Source organism: Leucoraja erinacea, chromosome 32 (genome assembly GCF_028641065.1).
Source record: "Leucoraja erinacea ecotype New England chromosome 32, Leri_hhj_1, whole genome shotgun sequence".
Lineage (NCBI taxonomy): Eukaryota > Metazoa > Chordata > Chondrichthyes > Rajiformes > Rajidae > Leucoraja > Leucoraja erinaceus.
This window is the reverse complement of record NC_073408.1, coordinates 1,352,346-1,369,139: the sequence shown is the minus strand read 5'-3', so window position 1 is coordinate 1,369,139 and position 16,794 is coordinate 1,352,346. Positions and strand designations below refer to the sequence as shown.

Below are 16,794 nucleotides of genomic sequence, written 5' to 3'. Positions count from 1 at the left end.
AGGCAACGTTTCGGCCCGAAACGTTGCCTATTTCCTTCAGGGTTTCGGCCCGAAACGTTGCCTATTTCCTACGCTGCATAGATGCTGCTGCACCCGCTGAGTTTCTCCAGCAATTTTTTGTATCTCCAATAATTTGATGGGCTTTTCTGTACATCACTATTTTAGTAAATTCCTGAGTGTGGAATAAGGTCCGATCTTACTGATTCGAGTAAAGGTGACATCAGCCAAGAAAAAATAATCCATGAATGCAGCATTTTATAATTGAGAAACATATATGAATTGCAGCTTATACACCAGACTTTCCGGTACTTGTGAGCTGGAGATTCCAGAGCTCACACTGTGACCAATCCAGTCGCTGTGTCTCTGGCTGCAGCCAAAATAGAACCGCAGTTCTTGTTCATCAGTTGTGGTCGGGATTTCCATTCCCTCACAGTGGTTACTGGGGAACAGAGTGGACAGTTTGCCCTCTAGTGCTTCGACCAGCGGGCAGTGCAGGAAGCAGTCTGGGTTTGACTGGAAGAGCACCGTAACACTGAAGGTCAGTCTCTCACTGTGTCGAGGTGCGGGGATAGGGGCACCTTGCCTGCTGCTGTTCACTGCTGAGGCCCAGTGGGGAAATGGGAAGTGAAAGAGATTAGATTTTATTTTGTGTCTTTTCTGCTTTGCTCAGTCACAAAGCTGATCTCCTTGAAGCGTGGCCTGAATAACAGTCTGCATTCTTAACGCAGCATAACATCACAGAAAGTTTCACAGAGATATTTTTGATTCAGCTGCCCCTCACTTTCCTGACAGCATTTGTCCCCTGCTGTGTTTTAACTATCCCGACACAGTTGCACAGGGGCGTGGAACTTAGACAGGAGACTGTTACTGTTGGTGATTCTGGATTTGTTATTTTCAGTTCCTTAAAGGGCCTGTCCCACTTACACAATTTTTTTCAGTGACTTGCGGGAGCCCGTCATAGTCACAGCAGGTCGCGGAAAAAGGTACAACTCTTGGGCGACTACTCACAACCGTGGGGTGAAGCCTGTATGGTCGTGAGTAGTCGCCCAAAGAGTCGTACTTTTTTCTGGTCGCCGTTGGATTTTCAACATTTTGAAATTTTTCGGCGAATTGCTGCGACTATGACGTGTGCCGGCAGTCGCCGAAAAAAATCGCATAAGTGGGACAGGCCCTTAAGACTCTTGTCTCTCGCTCTGCACCCCCCCACCCCAGTTCTGCTTGCACCAACATCCAGCCCTGTTATTGTTTAATCTGGCCTTCCAGTTGAAATGAAATGAAATGAAATGATTCAATTAATTGTCATTGTCAGTGTACAGTACAGAGACAACGAAATGCATTTTTAGCATCTCCCTTGAAAGTTCAGTAAAGACCACTCCTTTCTCGCTCTCTCCCCCCCCCATTTGCATCTGCTTAAAAACCCGTAACGTTACTAACGCGATCCGATCCAGTAAAAGATGCTCAGCTTGAAGCATTCCCTCCCTATAGATGCTGTCTGACAGGCTGAGTATTCCGAGTGATTTCTGTTCCATTTCAGGTTTAATGTCAAAAGGTCCAATGATCTAAAGCAATAGGAACGATAAGGAAACGAGGGAAGTGGAAGTCGCTACTGAAAGTCCTGGAGCCGTTGAAATTGCTGCATAAATCTGGTGTCTTGAGTGCGGTGGTTTAGTTAAGTTTAGAGATACAGCACGGAAACAGATCCACCGGGTTGCCCCGACCTACGATCCCCACACATTAACACAAGCCTACACACACTTGGACAATTTACACTTATACCAAGTATACAAACCCAAGACAATTAACCTGCAAACCTGCACGGCTTTGGAGTGTGGGAGGAAACTGGAGATCCCAAATAAAACCCACTCGGTCACAGGGAGAGTGAACAAACTCCGTACTGACAGCACCCATAGTCGGGGTTGAACCCGGGTCTCTGCGCTGCAAGCACTGTAGGGCGGTAACTCTACTGCTGCGCCACCGTGCCACCGTTGCCGGTGATGTAGCTGAAGGATTGAAAAGGTCCCAGTACCTCTGGGCGACTCTGAGTGACTGAGTGTAATCAGATCTTCAACGTTGGGGACTTTGTCTGGGAGCAGAGCGGCACGGTGGCGCAGCGGTAGAGTTGCTGCCTCACAGCACCAGAGACCCCGACTCGATCCTGACTATGGGTGCTGTCTGTGTGGGGTTTGCACGCTCCCCTAGTGACCACGTGGGTTTTCTCCGTCAACTCTGGTCTCCTCCCACACTCCAAGGACATGCCGGTTTGTAGACGAATTGGCTTCTGTAAATTGTCCCTAGTTGGTTGGATAGAACTAGTGTACGGAGTGATCATTGGTCGGCACAGACTCAGTGGGCCGAAGGGCCTGTTTCCTCGTTATATCTCATGTAAAGGAGACAATGGTGCTAGCTTGCTTCATCAGCCGGTGGATTTGAAAGACTTTGCAGAGGGACATCGTTGATTTATTTGAAGTGTTTGGGACAGGGAGTCCAATCTCGGGCACGTACACGAGAGCAGGGATCACTGTTCCCAGTTGACCTTAGACTCAGATACCAACTGCATGATGACCACATAACACAGCCTGGGCTCAACGTCCAAGGCAATTCCTCACTTGCCGCTCTGTCCCAAACATGAGTCTTGCACAACTAGCTTTCAAAAGTGAGCTCTATCCTGCAGTCTTTAACATTTCATTATCTCACGCATGCTGTTTGCCCAAGTCCCTCTGTCGCTAATGCAAGAACTAAGAATCAATGTCACTTTTGGACTTGGTCTGAAAACTCTTTAGAAAATCTTTGTGACACGGACTCACATCCAGTACATCCTGTGTCTCTTTCTCACTGCAGGAAGTTCGCCATATCTTTGGTAACCAACAACTAACTTGGGCAAAAGCAGCTTAACCAGACAGTTCTCCCATTCATGGGTGAGAACCTGCTCTGCTTCATTGCAAATATACGGCAAAAAATATTGCAAAGCTTTTCAGCTGTGAAGCATTTTGTAGGTTTAGAAAAAAAGGCACAATTATTACTGCTAAATATATTAACTGTTGCTCCTGAAGGAACTTAATGTTCCAACTTCAATGTTCAATTACTGGTAATGCATCACCCGCATAGAACATCAAATAATTCAAGTGAATATATGTATACGGTAAAAATGAAGGCTAATACAATGTTAGCAAGCATTTCAAGAGGACTAGAATATAAAAGCAAGCTGGTCAGGCTGCATTTGAAGTATTGGGAGCAATTTTGGGCCCCATATCTGCGGAAGGATGCGCTGTGTTAGAGAGAGTCCAGAGGAGGTTTACAAGAATGATCCCAGGAATGGGTGGGTTAATGTATGAGGAGCATTTGATGGCACTGGGCCTGAAGTTTAGAAGGATGAGGGGGAAACTCATTGAAACCTACCGAATAATAAAAGGCTTAGATAGAGTGGATGTTTCAGTAGTGGGAGAATGAAAAGACGTACCTTCAGAATCAGATTCAGATTCAGATTCAGATTGGAGGTGAGGAAGAATGTCTTTAGTCAGAGGGTGTTGAATCTGTGGAATCTATTGCCACAGACGGAAGTGGAGGTCAAGTCAATGGATATTTTTAAAGTGGCGATTGATAGATTATGGGGGGAAGGCAGGAGAATGGGGTTGAGAGGGAAAGATAGATCAGCCATGATCGAATAGCGAAGCAGACTCGATGGGCCAAATGGCCTAATTCCACTTTTGTTGTACGGAATCCTAGCTGCTCTGTTTTAAATTATTGAATAACTATTGTGATGCCAGTTGTAAACCTGTTGTTCTTTTTGCAGAGTTGCTTGTCTTGTTGGTAGATTCTCTCAGTGGAGAGTTCTCTCAGTGACGGAGTGAGTTGCAGTGTCAGAATGCAGCATTTGCAGCATCTTCCCACTGGAGCAAGGTGGACTTTAATAAAACACTGTTCAGCCACCTCTATTATGGGTCCTTTTACAGGTAAGTGTGAGTTACTACATTAGTGTGCAACTTCAAGCCAACAAACCACTGCGTCGATGTCTCCATCAGTAAACTGAAGCACTCAAAGCTACTGAGCTAGATAGGGCTCTTAAAAACAGCGGAGTCAGGGGATATGGGGAGTAGGCAGGAACGGCGTACTGATTGGGGATGATCAGCCATGATCACATTGAATGGCGGTGCTGGCTCGAAGGGCCGAATGGCCTACTCCTGCACCTATTGTCTACTGTCTATTGTCAAACGAGGTCTAGTTCTAAGTTGGTAATCTATTCTGTTTGTGTGCTGCTTTGTTCTAAGTTGCTCTACCTCTTCACCCCTGCTACCAACAGCATCTTGTGGTCAATCTCTCAAATAGACAGTTCCTGAGCACCGCACATTGATCCCCAGTAGTACAAATCTCCGCCTCATCGGCCTTGTACCTTTGTCAACTGTGTTTCATATCAGCCATCATCCTCATTGCCCTTCACTGCCTTTCACGGCCAATGCATGGATTAAAACATGTCCTCCGTGGAAAAGCTTCTCTATTTGCAGTCTTGACCAGGGTATGACCAGTATGCTGGAGAACAGTAGCGGTGGAGTCGGGAACCATTTGGCCCACTTGCACCTGATCCAGCTCCACGTATGGGCCACTTGCCCACCCTCTCCACAAAGCCCTGCATTATCTCCTCTTGAGTAATTATCGGTTATCGGTCTCTATATTTTTTGATGCTACAGTTGAATCTGCCACCACTACCCAATCTGATTTAATCTGCTGCACCACACAATCTCCATCGTCCCCATCCAGAAATGTTTCTTCATTGTGAACTATTTCCTTGTGTGTAACTCCAAAGCCGAGAGATGCATCCAGTGCTGGTGGAACTGAGTGGGTCAGGCAGCATCTGTGGAGGGAATGGTCAGATGACATTTCCCTTCAGACTAGTCAAAGGGCAGCAGGAAATTAGCACCAGCTGTAAGCTCAAGGCTCAGAAGGAGCAACTTCCTGGTCCCTGAGGAATTATTTTTACATGTTTTCCTGAGCAGTTTTTTAATTCACCTGCTGCTTTTGCTTTCTTTAACCTTTTGGTTTCTGCTGTGAATTGGATGTGTTTCCCACCAGGTGCGTGCAGGACATCCGCGGGCAGGTGTCCACCGGGCCGGCTGCCTACCCTGAAGCAGATTGGCATCACCAGCGTTGGGCCCATGTGAGTTGACGTTTAGTTTGGCATCTCATGTGGCGGAGTTTCACATCGTGTAGTTGGCAACATTCATTCATGACTCTCTGACTCTAAGACCAATAAAACGCTTTCGGCAAAGCCTGCCTCCACTCCCCCAATGTCAGTGGTCAAGCTATTGTGTGTTACTAATGTTTACATCAGTGTCCACTCACCTGCCTGAAGCACAAGTAAGGACTGGCCTTGTCCACAATCTGGAGATCATCTACTGACTGGCTGCCACTATCAACACCACACCTCTGTTAGTAAATGGCTCGATTGTAATCACGCAGACTGGTTAGCACGCAACAAAAGCTTTTCACTGTACGTGTGACAATAAGCTAAACTGAACATTATGTGTTTCACAACATCTCCAGACTACATCACTTTTAACCAGACTGTTAATATGAAGGAGCTATTTATCCATGGTGTCATTTGTCAAATAAAAGTTTTCTTTCTCCATTAGAAGTCACTCCTGTTCTTGGAGGCCAGGATCGTTGCAGCATCTTGGGTGTTGTCTCCATCAATGCAAGGCACTCAGCACCAGCTCTGGTCGAGGTAGGACTGCTCGTAGGACCTGAGAGTGTTGCTGTTCCTTGCGAGGAGTGATGCTGCCTCAGGGCTCCTGCTCCTGGGCTCTGGGCCCTCACTCCTGGACTCTGGGCTCCTACCCCTGGATTCTGGGCCCTTACCCCTGGGCTCTGGGCCCTTACTCCTGGACTCTGGGCCCTTACCCCTGGGCTCTGGGCCCTTACCCCTGGACTCTGGGCCCTTACCCCTGGACTCTGGGCCCTTACCCCTGGGCTCTGGGCCCTCACTCCTGGACCTGGGCCCCTCTGGGCCCTTACCCCTGGACTCTGGGCCCTTACCCCTGGCTCTGGGCCCTTACCCCTGGGCTCTGGGCCTCTATCCCTGGGCTCTGGGACTTACTCCTGGGCTCTGGGCCCTTACCCCTGGATTCTGGGCCTCTATCCCTGGGCTCTAGGACTTACTCCTGGGCTCTGGGCCCCTACTCCTGGGCTCTGGGACTTACTCCTGGACTCTGGGCCCTTGCTCCTGGGCTCTGGGCCCCTACCCCTGGACTCTGGGCCCTTATTCCTGGACTCTGGGCCCTTACTCCTGGACTCTGGGCCCTCACTTCTGGACTCTGGGGCCCCTACCCCTGGGCTCTGGGCCCTTATTCCTAGGCTCTGGGCCCTTGCCCCTGGGCTGCCAGGCTGTGTCTTGCTGCTTGTGTAGGGGAAGGGGAGGGCATGAGAGGCCAGAGCTTGTGGAACACACAGTGGAGCAACACAGAGGTGCAGTAGAGCTGTTACCTGGTTTTAATCCAGACTACAGATGATGTCTGTGAGATGTTTGTACATTCTCCCTGTGATCACTTGGGTTTTCTCCAAGTGCATGCATTTGTTTCCACACTCCACAGACGTGCAGGCTCGCAGGTTAATTGGCTTCTGTAAATTGCCCCCAGTGTGTAGAATGCAGACGTGGGATAACATAGAACCAGTGTGAATGGGTGATTGGCAAGTGCGGACTCAGTGGGCCGAAGGGCCTGTTTCCACACTGTGTCTCTAAACTAAGGAGGGTTGGAAGGGGATGCAGGGGAAAGGGTGAGTTAACGGCAGGTTAAAGGGTCATGTGCAAATTTGGGGATCCATTTCAGGCAGAGCATGTCAGCTTTATTGATGTGTACAATGTACAGGTAACATGTGCACCAGGCCATGAAAGAATGATCAGAAAAATCCTATACCTTTTCACGGAGACCATTAACCACGATGCAGAGATTTAGGTTAAACGGTATTAAGGTATTAAGGATATTAGGTGAAAAGGATTAAGAGAGAAGTTGAAAGGTTTAAGAAGGAACTGCAGATGCTGGAAAATCGAAGGTAGACAAAAGTGCTGGAAAAACTCAGCGGGTGCAACAGCATCTATCGAGCGAAGGAAATAGGCAACGTTTCGGGCCGAAACCCGGAAGGAAATAGGCAACGTTTCGGGCCAAAACCCTTCTAAAGAGTGTTATTGTTCCACAATAATATGCAAGCCTAGGATACAGAGAGTTGCAACGTAGGGGAAAGCTAACTGGCCTTTTTTAGCTCAAGTGGGCATGTTGGACCCAGTGACTTCCTTCCTGTGCTGCAAATATCTAGCAGTTCATGTGATTCTTATTCTGGGATTTTTGCCATGGATGTGCGTTTACAATTATAAAGGCAGCTAAGAAATTAAAAGGATATACAGTATGAGGCAGGGTTTGATAGATTCCAATTTGAAGAGTAAATTATTGTTGTGTTAATATTTGTTCAATTATGTCCTGGGTCAATTTGCGGGTCATTTTATGTCCTTCCTGCATTTATTTACTGCTCGATTATACGTTCTCAGCTGAGCCAGTGACCTCGAATGTTTGAAATATTCCTTTGGCTCTCCTTGAAGTCTGGAATGGAAATTTCCCCGCTGTTCTTTTATTTATAGTTTCCATTCTTGAATGGCTATCAAGGACAAGCATGTTGCTTCCCTCTTTTATCTGGCAGCTTCACTCCCAGACTCCAGACTCCCAGAACCAGATACTGCAAAGTGGACTGCTTTTGTTCTTCCCAGTTGTGACTTGTGATCTGACTGAGACTGGAAGTGGAGGATTCAAATCCCAGGCTAGGGAGTTGAGGAAACTGCATGCTGAATGTTGCAAAGCTGAAAGACTTTAGAGATACAGCACGGAAACAGGCCCTTCGGCTTACCGAGTCCGTGCCAACCAGCGATCCCTATACATTAGCACTATCCTACACACTAGGGACAATTTACAATTTTACAGAAGCCAATTAACCTACAAACCCGCACGTCTTTGGAGTGTGGGAGGAAACCAGAGCACCCGGAGAAAACCCACGCGGTCACAGGGAGAACATACAGACTCCTTACAGACAGCGCCCATAGTCAGAATCGAACCCCAGATCTCTGGCACTGTCGGGCACAAATAGTTTCCCCAACTAGTCATAACCCCAAGGTCTCATTTGTTGGTAAAAGATCTTGTAGACTGTGAGTGACGCTGATGTGGGCTGTTGTATTTCTAGAAAACAGTCCGTATCGCGATTTTCCGTAACTCCAGGCTACACAGGCATCAGGAAATGTGGTGAAAAAATAAATGTTGTAACATAGAAACATAGAAATTAGGTGCAGGAGTAGGCCATTAGGCCCTTCGAGCCTGCACCGCCATTCAATATGATCATGGCTGATCATCCAACTCGGTATCCCATACCTGCCTTCTCTCCAGTTGTATAGTTGTTCAAGAAGGAACTGCAGATGCTGGAAAATCGAAGGTACACAAAAATGCTGGAGAAACTCAGCGGGTGCAGCAGCATCTATGGAGCGAAGGAAATAGGCAACGTTTCGGGCCGAAACCCTGAAGGAAATAGGCAACGTTTCGGGCCGAAACCCTGAAGGAAATAGGCAACGTTTCGGGCCGAAACCCTGAAGGAAATAGGCAACGTTTCGGGCCGAAACCCAGAAGGGTTTCGGCCCGAAACGTTACCTATTTCCTTCGCTCCATAGATGCTGCTGCACCCACTGAGTTTCTCCAGCAATGTTGTATAGTTGTTTACTTTGCACATAAACTTCATGGAAGCAAATTTTAATCTGTATCTCAAATATTTGGGTAGTGATTAGTGAATTTTTATACGGACAAATTTCCTTAACCTGAACAGCTATAACGCAGGGGTTGCTTAAATTTTAACAAAGTTCGAAAGGTTTGCTTGGGGTACTGACATAAATGTAACCTTCAAGCAAGATCAGCAAATGAGTTATCTGTTCATGAAGCTCGGTGTCGACGCTTCCTAGGTGAATATTGTATCTCTAGCATCAAAACTGTAACAATGAGAATGTCAAAGTCAAAGTCAATTTTATTCATCACATGCACCCGAAGGAATATCTCACTGGCTGCAAAATGCTGTTGGAATGTGAAAGGGAATTTGAGGGGAGAGGACACATGAACATGTTTGTGGCGGAGGGAACTGCAGATGCTGCTTTACACCAAAGATAGACACAAAATGCTGGAGTAACATGATGTGTTTGGTGCGGGCACTGTTCGATGTTGAGATTTTAACAAAGCCAATTTCTCTCAGTTTCAGCAGATCCAATTGAAGAGCACAGGAAGAGGCTGAAGGCTTGGTTTGGTGACATGTCCATTGAGGAGAAGCAGTTTGGATTATTTTCCGTGGGAAACTGGCATGGGGAGCCAGTGATCGCTGAGAGCTCTCGTGAAGAGAACCGGGATCTCACCACAAAATTCGGAATCTACAGCCACATTGACCCTGAAGAATCCAAGATTATACAGCTTGATGAAGTGTTCACCACTCGGTCCGTTGAGCCTCCTGTGAAGAATGTGGTTTTGTTTGGGATAGTGGGAATGGGCAAAGACCAGGTGGTTCAGAGACTTGTCCTGGACTGGTGCGATGGGCGCTTCAATCAGTTTGATCTAATCCTCCCCTTCTCCTGTGAAGATTTGTCATCTCAGAGTCAGTCCATTTCCCTCAATAGGTTAATCTGTCAAAAGTATACCCAGCTGAAAACGATAGTGTCTCAAATTGGGTCGGGTAAAGTCGGGAATATCCTCTTCATTTTCAATGGACTGGAGCAGTTGAAACTTGACTTCCGGCTCTTGAAGAACAGGCTGTGCAATGATCCAAACGAGCCGCTGCCGCCCGACAACTTGGTGGTCAACCTGATCCGCAAGTACATGCTCCCAGACGCCAGCATCCTGGTCACCATGCGGCCATCAGCCTTGGATTCCATCCCTGCCGAGTATGTGGACCTCTACACCCGCAGCTGTGGCTTCAGTGATGTTGAGCAGCAGTACCTGTACTTTAGGAACCGTCTGCAAGTGTCGGAGGACAATCAAACCAACGAGGACTTGATGAAGATGCTGTATAAGAATCTGCTGAGACAAAAGCAGCTCACAGCAGGCTGTTTCTTGCCATCGTACTGTTGGCTTATATGCGCCACACTGCACTTCCTCCACTTCCCCACTGCAAACATGCCCATCCAGACACTGACTGGCCTTTACACTAACTTCCTACGGTTACACTTTAACGCTGGGTATTTGGATTTCGGCAGTCAACAAAACATCTCAATTGTGCGATACATTGCCAAGACAGTTGGCAAGCTCGCTTACGAGGGGATAGAGGGAAAGAAGGTGCTTTTCAGTGAAGAGGACCTAGAAAGGTCCTTTGGATTGGATGATATGACAGAGGAAGAGTTGAACCAGGTAACTGATTTTCAGATCGATATGCTGGGCTTTTTCATGTCTCCTATTGCTCAGCAAAGCAGCGACCCTCTCCTCAGGTTCACCATCCCCGCGATGCAGGAGTACTTGGCCGCCCTGTACATTGTCTTGGGTGAGAAGAAGACTATCCTGGAGCAAGTTGGAAGTACCATATCCGATACCATTGGTAAAGCAAGTGAGGACGTGACTGCTGTCTTGTCCGTTGTCTCGAAACTGCTGCCGTTCAGAATTCTAGCGTTCGTGAGGCTCATCAATATCTTCCCGCGGATCTTCAGAAAAATCAGCGGGAAGAGCAAGAAGGCCATTGCCAACACCATGGTCACTGAAATGTTCAAGGAAGAGGATGAGTTCAACAAGGATGTTTTGGAGCAGATCAACGCTCGCATCCTCGGCCGAGAGAGAGAAGGTGTTGGGGAGATGATCGGGGAAAGACTGGACACTCAGAGCTTTGAACTCTTCCCAACGTTCATGGCCGGGCTACTGGCCCCGGAGAACCGCTCCCTCCTAGAACAGCTGGACTGTACAATAAAGAACGTAACTGTGCGTGAAATAGCCAACAACTTGAAGATGCATCTCAGCAACACTGTCAGTAGGAAGTTGGCCCCGTCAGAGCTCATGGACCTCCAGCTCTTCCTGTACGAGTTACAGAATGATGCTTTTGCCGGAGAGATCAGTAGAACCCTAAAGAGCTTAAATTTGTCTCAAGTTAAGATGACTTTATTGAAGAGCTTTGTGATTACATCAGTCATGAGTACATCGAACCATCCAATCGAGATGATGGACTTCAGTTTGTGCAACTTAACTGGAGACTACATAAAAATCCTCCAGCCCATTCTGCTCAGATGCAAGGATTTAAAGTAAGTCTTCCGATTCTGCAATCGAAATGCTGTTGTTATCAGCCTTGTGAAAGCTGCACCCAGTGCAGAGCTGATGAAACGTCGCCAACATGGAAAGTCAACTCTTTTTCTTGAAAGATTCTATTTGAGCAGAATACTTTCATCATTATCAGTGCTCTTTAATGGGGGTGGGAGATTGCAACCTTCACGTGGTCCACCCTGTTTCGACCAATGCAATCAACCTAGCGTGCACAATCAAATAGAACAACTTGTCCGACAACTTTAGGCTGTGCATGCCATACACAAGAAGAAGAAGGTGCTCTTTATTGCAGAGCTGCAAGTTCCATTCGTGCTGAGAAGTCTCAATGTAGGTTTCTTGATCAAACCCAACACTGGCTTAGCTCCATTCTCATTAGCAGTGGATTTGGTACAAGTGTGGGTAGAACCTGTGGAGCCTGATGCTCAACATCTTCAGGATACTTCTCATGGACCACAAACTCTTCTCCTCTTTCCCTCTCCAAACTGTTGACAACCTTTTTGGTTTTTCATAAGAATTAGGCCATTCAGCCCATCAAGACTTCTCCACCATTCAATCATGGCTGATCTATTTTTTCCCCCTCAACCCCATTCTCCTGCCTTCTCCGCATAACCTCTGACACAGCTACTAATCAACAACCTATCAATCTCCACACTAAAAATATAATTTGACTTGGTCTCCACAGCCTTGTGTGGCGGTGAATTCCACAGATTCACCACCCTCTGACTAAAGATTGCTTTAGTCATTTTTGATTGTTGAGTATTGCAATTTATTTTCTAAATTAAAATGTTTCTGCTTTGTATTGCAGCTTACAGTTCAACAATTTACGACTTAATGCCTGGAGGGAAATTGGCAATCTGCTATTGGATCCAAATTGTGCAATTGAAAAGCTATGGTAAGACCAGATCTTGGTTAATGATAAATCTTACTCATTTGCCTTCCGTGATCTAAGATTTTGGTTTCGAGGCTGAGTTGTTTTTCTGCACTTTGTACGTAGCAACGTACGTCATCTGCCCAAATGCACTGTGGCTGTAGTCAAGGTATGCAAGGAGTGGCCACACAAAGTCCACCAACAAAGTTACATAGAATCCTGTGCCGGGTATGATTGGTCACTGGACTGTTAAATAGTTGACTGACCACTGTCTGTAAGTGTAAAGAGAATTACATGTCTTCATTGAGAAACTAGTCCATTCAGATTTATTCTGGGCTATAATGTGTGTTCCTTGTTTAATCCTCAGGCTTTGTCACAATGTGTTGTCTGAGGCTGCGATTAGCTGCATTGGACCCTCCATCACTCAGAACCGTTCCATTTCTCATTTATCCCTCCTGCATACATCACTTGGAGATGATGGTCTGGGAACCCTCGCTCCATACCTCAGGGATAACACCAGTCTACAGGAGATTAACCTCGCCAGCAATCACATTACTGATGCTGCTGCAATAGACCTTGTGGAGATGGTCAAAGAACATCCAACGCTGGAAAAGCTCCAGTGAGTAGTGGCGATGTTTTCACATTCGATTCACCATTAATCTTTGACAATAGGTGCAGGAGGAGGCCATTTTGCCCTTCGAGCCAGCACCGCCATTCAATGTGATCATGGCTGATCATCCCCAATCAGTACTCCATCTTTACACCAACCAAGAATAATACAGCTGAGATGGAGGCAGTTTGGCCTGTTATGCCTCTGCCTGCTCCTTCAAAGAGCTACACTCATCTCTTTTGAAATGAAAAAATAATTTAAATTCCTTTCCAAATCCCAGCAATTTTCTTTCCCAATGTGATCCCCGCTGAATTAGTTTTCACTGCCCTTTCAAACCTCCTACTTCAGATCATAGACACAAAAAGCTGGAGTATCGCAGCAGGAGAGGCAGCATCTCTGGAGAGAAGGGATGGGTGACGTTTCAGGTCCACCCTTCTTCAGACGGGGTCTCGACTGAAATATTCAGATATGACTGTGCTGTCACATTGGGCAGTTACATTGTCCAGTGGTATATGTGGCTAAGAGGTTGGTTTTCTGGCCATCAACATTGATGCTGCAAAATTAGCCATGAATAATTCAAACAGCTATAAAACCTTCTAAAACCTCTGCAATCTTTTTACCTTCCAGTTCTGGCATCACAACACTTGTCCCAGCATCGGAAGCTACGTCTTCCTGTTCCTACAAGTTTGACACAAACTCCTCTATTCCTTGACCACTTGAACCATTGTCCATAGCTTTTGATCCACTCGCATATCTCAGAGTCTGTTTTCTTCTTGTGAAATGTCATGGGCTGTTTTGCTGTGTTATAGTTATGGCAAGTCAACAAGTCCATACCACCTATTGTCCTGATTAAGTGCCATCATTAATGGTACTTAAATAACTCTTGATGTATTCAAGAGAGAGTTGGATTTAGTTCTTGGGGCTAATGGAATCAAGGGTTATGGGGAGAAAGCCAGAATGGGATACTGATTTTGGATGATCAGCCACGATCACATTGAATGGCGGTGCTGGCTCGAAGGGCCAAATGGCCTCCTCCTGCACCTATTGTCTATGTTTCTATGAATAACTTCGGTCCATTCTGTTTCCTTAGCCTTTACTTGAATGAGATCAGCGACGGTGGAAAGCAGAAGTTGCAGGGCCTCAAACAGGCTGGGGAAGGAGTGAATGTCCTGGTTTCTATCACAGAAGGGTCGAACGACTCAATGCACTGGACACTGATCCTGAAGAATACAGCATGGCACGCCGTGAACCAGGACAAGCGGAGTGCCGCTCATTACCTGAAACTCCTGCGGAACGACCTCCACTACAGCTGGCAACAGACCGCCAATCCCTGGAAAAAGCTGAGAATCTGGCAGGCTCAAAGGCAGTTTGAGTACTTGGTGAAACAAGTCCAACAGCAAAGGAAATAGCCTGTGGTCCGAGCAGCACTCACACCTGTTTGTTTTTGCAGAGAGAGGAGGATCACATTGTGGTGAACAAGCTGCCATCTGCCATCCCTAATTGGGCAAAGGTGGATTGGGAGAGGAAAGTGCTTACCTGAGGGTTGTAGTTGATCAGAATTCTGGTGAGTCCTCAATGAGCGCAAAGTCCCCCTCACTTGGTGTACATGGCAGGAGTTAGGGAACTGTGCACCAAGCACTGTGAAACACTAGGATTTGCACCAGGATTTTCTAACAGTCCTTGCTGTTAACGTAATAACAAAGCACAGCATTTTAAACCAAAGATCGTAGTATTTTTGCTTTAACCTACTGCCCACGGCAGGTGAGACACCAATAGTGGAGAGAACACTTGAATGTGGCCAATGATGCCCCCTGGTGCTAGAAGCCTAAAAATTCAATATTTCCGCTATTTAAAGATGGCAAAACAAAGTATAACTAATTATTGTGTTTTAATAACAGTGCATTTTCAAGTAAAGGTTTCGACCAGTTGATTTATCTGCTTAAAAGACAAATATAGAAGAACACAAGAACCGGATATGCATGTTAAATCAGTATTTGGACAAACACCTTTAATCAAATGGGTCAACCACTTTCTGTAGACTTTAGAGGTCTTCATTTTGTTGATAAAAGTTAGACCTTCAAAAGAACAAAGATTTTCAACCATCCATCTTTATTTTCCAGCCAAAAAGCGTGGCATTGTAAGACCGAAAAATAATGGGCAGTTAGAACCTATGCCTAAAACTTGCATGCAATTTAATTTTGAAAGTAAATGTGCTCTTTTACCTCACATCTATCTGGCCAATACTCCTTCCCTCAACATCTGTACACTTGTACAATCCAAAGCCTTAGTCGATTTTGTGTTGTAATGTGTAACTATCGAACAAATCTTCCTGCAGGGTTTATAATCCCGGAGCTAATTGAATGTAATCACTGTTGCTGCTGCTGTCTTAAAGAATGTAACATCTACTGCCCTCTGGGTCTTTGTCCTGTATTTACCCACCCTCTCCAGTGGTGAAAAACCCACTGCATCCTGCCCATATCCCATCATTGGCTAACTGAGTGTCACAGCTGGGTTACTGCCCATCCTCTAGTCTAGGGTGTTCAGTCAAGGTGATGTTGCTGGCTGCAGAGTGGAACATTCCTGGACCTATGTGGCCTGTCAAAGAATCTGGATACAGGACTCTAAATCGCCTCTTGACTGTTAAGAATATCTCATTGTGGTAATTAAATAATTTTGGAGTTGACGAGCTGATCTCACGAATCTGCCAGGCTGTCGGAAACTCCTTGTTATGCATTGCCCATGGGAAGAAGAATCTGGTATATTCCCTGGTCTGGTCTTTCTGTGACTCTCAACCACCAATGTTAGAGATTACCAACTGTCCTATGAAATGGCCAAGTAAGGCATTGTTCAAGGGCATTTAGAAAAGGGCCATAAATACAGTGCTGCAGTTAGTAGTGCCCACATCTCACCAATGAATTAATGAAGACGAGTTTAGTATTGTGGATACGTTCCTCCAGTTCTGTAGAAACAAATTACTCTGTATTTCGATTTGCTGACAGTGGCTGATGGAATTCACCTTGGGATAGTGCGGATCAAAGATCCTACAGCAGATCTTTGGTGCGGATCAGCAAATTCACAGGAATAAACCATTCAGCCCATCGTGCATCTGACAACTTAACTTCCAACTTTAGATTCTCACTCCAGCTTTCTTCCCTCTTCAACCTGCAGGTTTGCCCTGTCAAGGTGCATAACAAGCTGTCTCCAAAAGTTACTTGTAAATACGATTGCATCTCTCTTTCATATCATGTGTTGAAAATGTTAACCTCTGGTTTTAATGTAAACTAATATTAATTTACAGTTTAGTTTATTGTCACGTGTAGCGAGGTACAGTGAAAAGTTCTACAGCTGCCAACCTACTTGCTGGAAAAAACAGTTTGAGAGTCTGTTTAGTTTCTCTTTGATGTGTTCTGCTTCCTGTTGAACAATTTCCATTCCCCCATTCTCTTTGTGCAAATGAAATCCTTGGAGTTAATCCTGGTAAATCACGCAAACTTTCTGCATGCCACTAGAGGCCACCACTGAACACTCAGCGACAAGAAACCTTCAAAAAAGAGACACGTGGAGTAACTCAGCGGGTCAGGCAGCATCTGTGGAGAACATGGATAGGTGACATTTCACAGAGTGCTGGAGTAACTCAGCGGGTCAGGCAGCATCTCTGGAGAGAAGGAATGGGTGGCGTTTTGGGTCAGATCCCTTCTTCAGACAGCCTATCTTCAGATAGCCAAAGCTGCATAAACCCAATGTCCTATTCTTTGGATGGAAACACAAAAAGCTGACACTATAGCTGTAATTTGTTGAATACAGGGCTGAATATGATTTGCAAATTATTCATCTGGATTCTTCGGACAGAGTTTGTGTCAGAGTCGAGTGATTTCTCTCATGAATAGACAATAGACAATACGTGCAGGAGGCCATTCGGCCCTTCCAGCCAGCACCGCCATTCAATGTGATCATGGCTGATCATCCCCAATCAGTACCCCGTTCCTGCCTTCTCCCCATATCCCCTGACTCCGCTATTT

General features: G+C 46.1%; 1 protein-coding gene across 2 annotated transcripts; it reads left to right on the top strand.

Annotated features, from left to right (window-relative positions):
• Positions 1-149: 149 nt before the first annotated feature.
• On the top strand, positions 150-15,185 carry nlrx1 (NLR family member X1). 2 transcript variants are annotated; one of them, XM_055660542.1, is made up of 8 exons: positions 150-538; positions 3,791-3,950; positions 5,065-5,149; positions 5,625-5,716; positions 9,262-11,278; positions 12,103-12,189; positions 12,533-12,784; positions 13,866-15,185. In XM_055660542.1, exons 2-8 carry the CDS (start codon positions 3,863-3,865, stop codon positions 14,182-14,184), a joined length of 2,940 nt encoding a protein of 979 aa, XP_055516517.1. In that variant the 5' UTR covers positions 150-538; positions 3,791-3,862; the 3' UTR covers positions 14,185-15,185. The 2 variants fall into 2 exon arrangements, with proteins under 2 accessions (XP_055516517.1, XP_055516518.1); XM_055660543.1 differs by lacking the exon at positions 150-538 and having other exon boundaries at positions 3,521-3,950.
• The last annotated feature ends 1,609 nt before the right edge of the window (positions 15,186-16,794 follow it).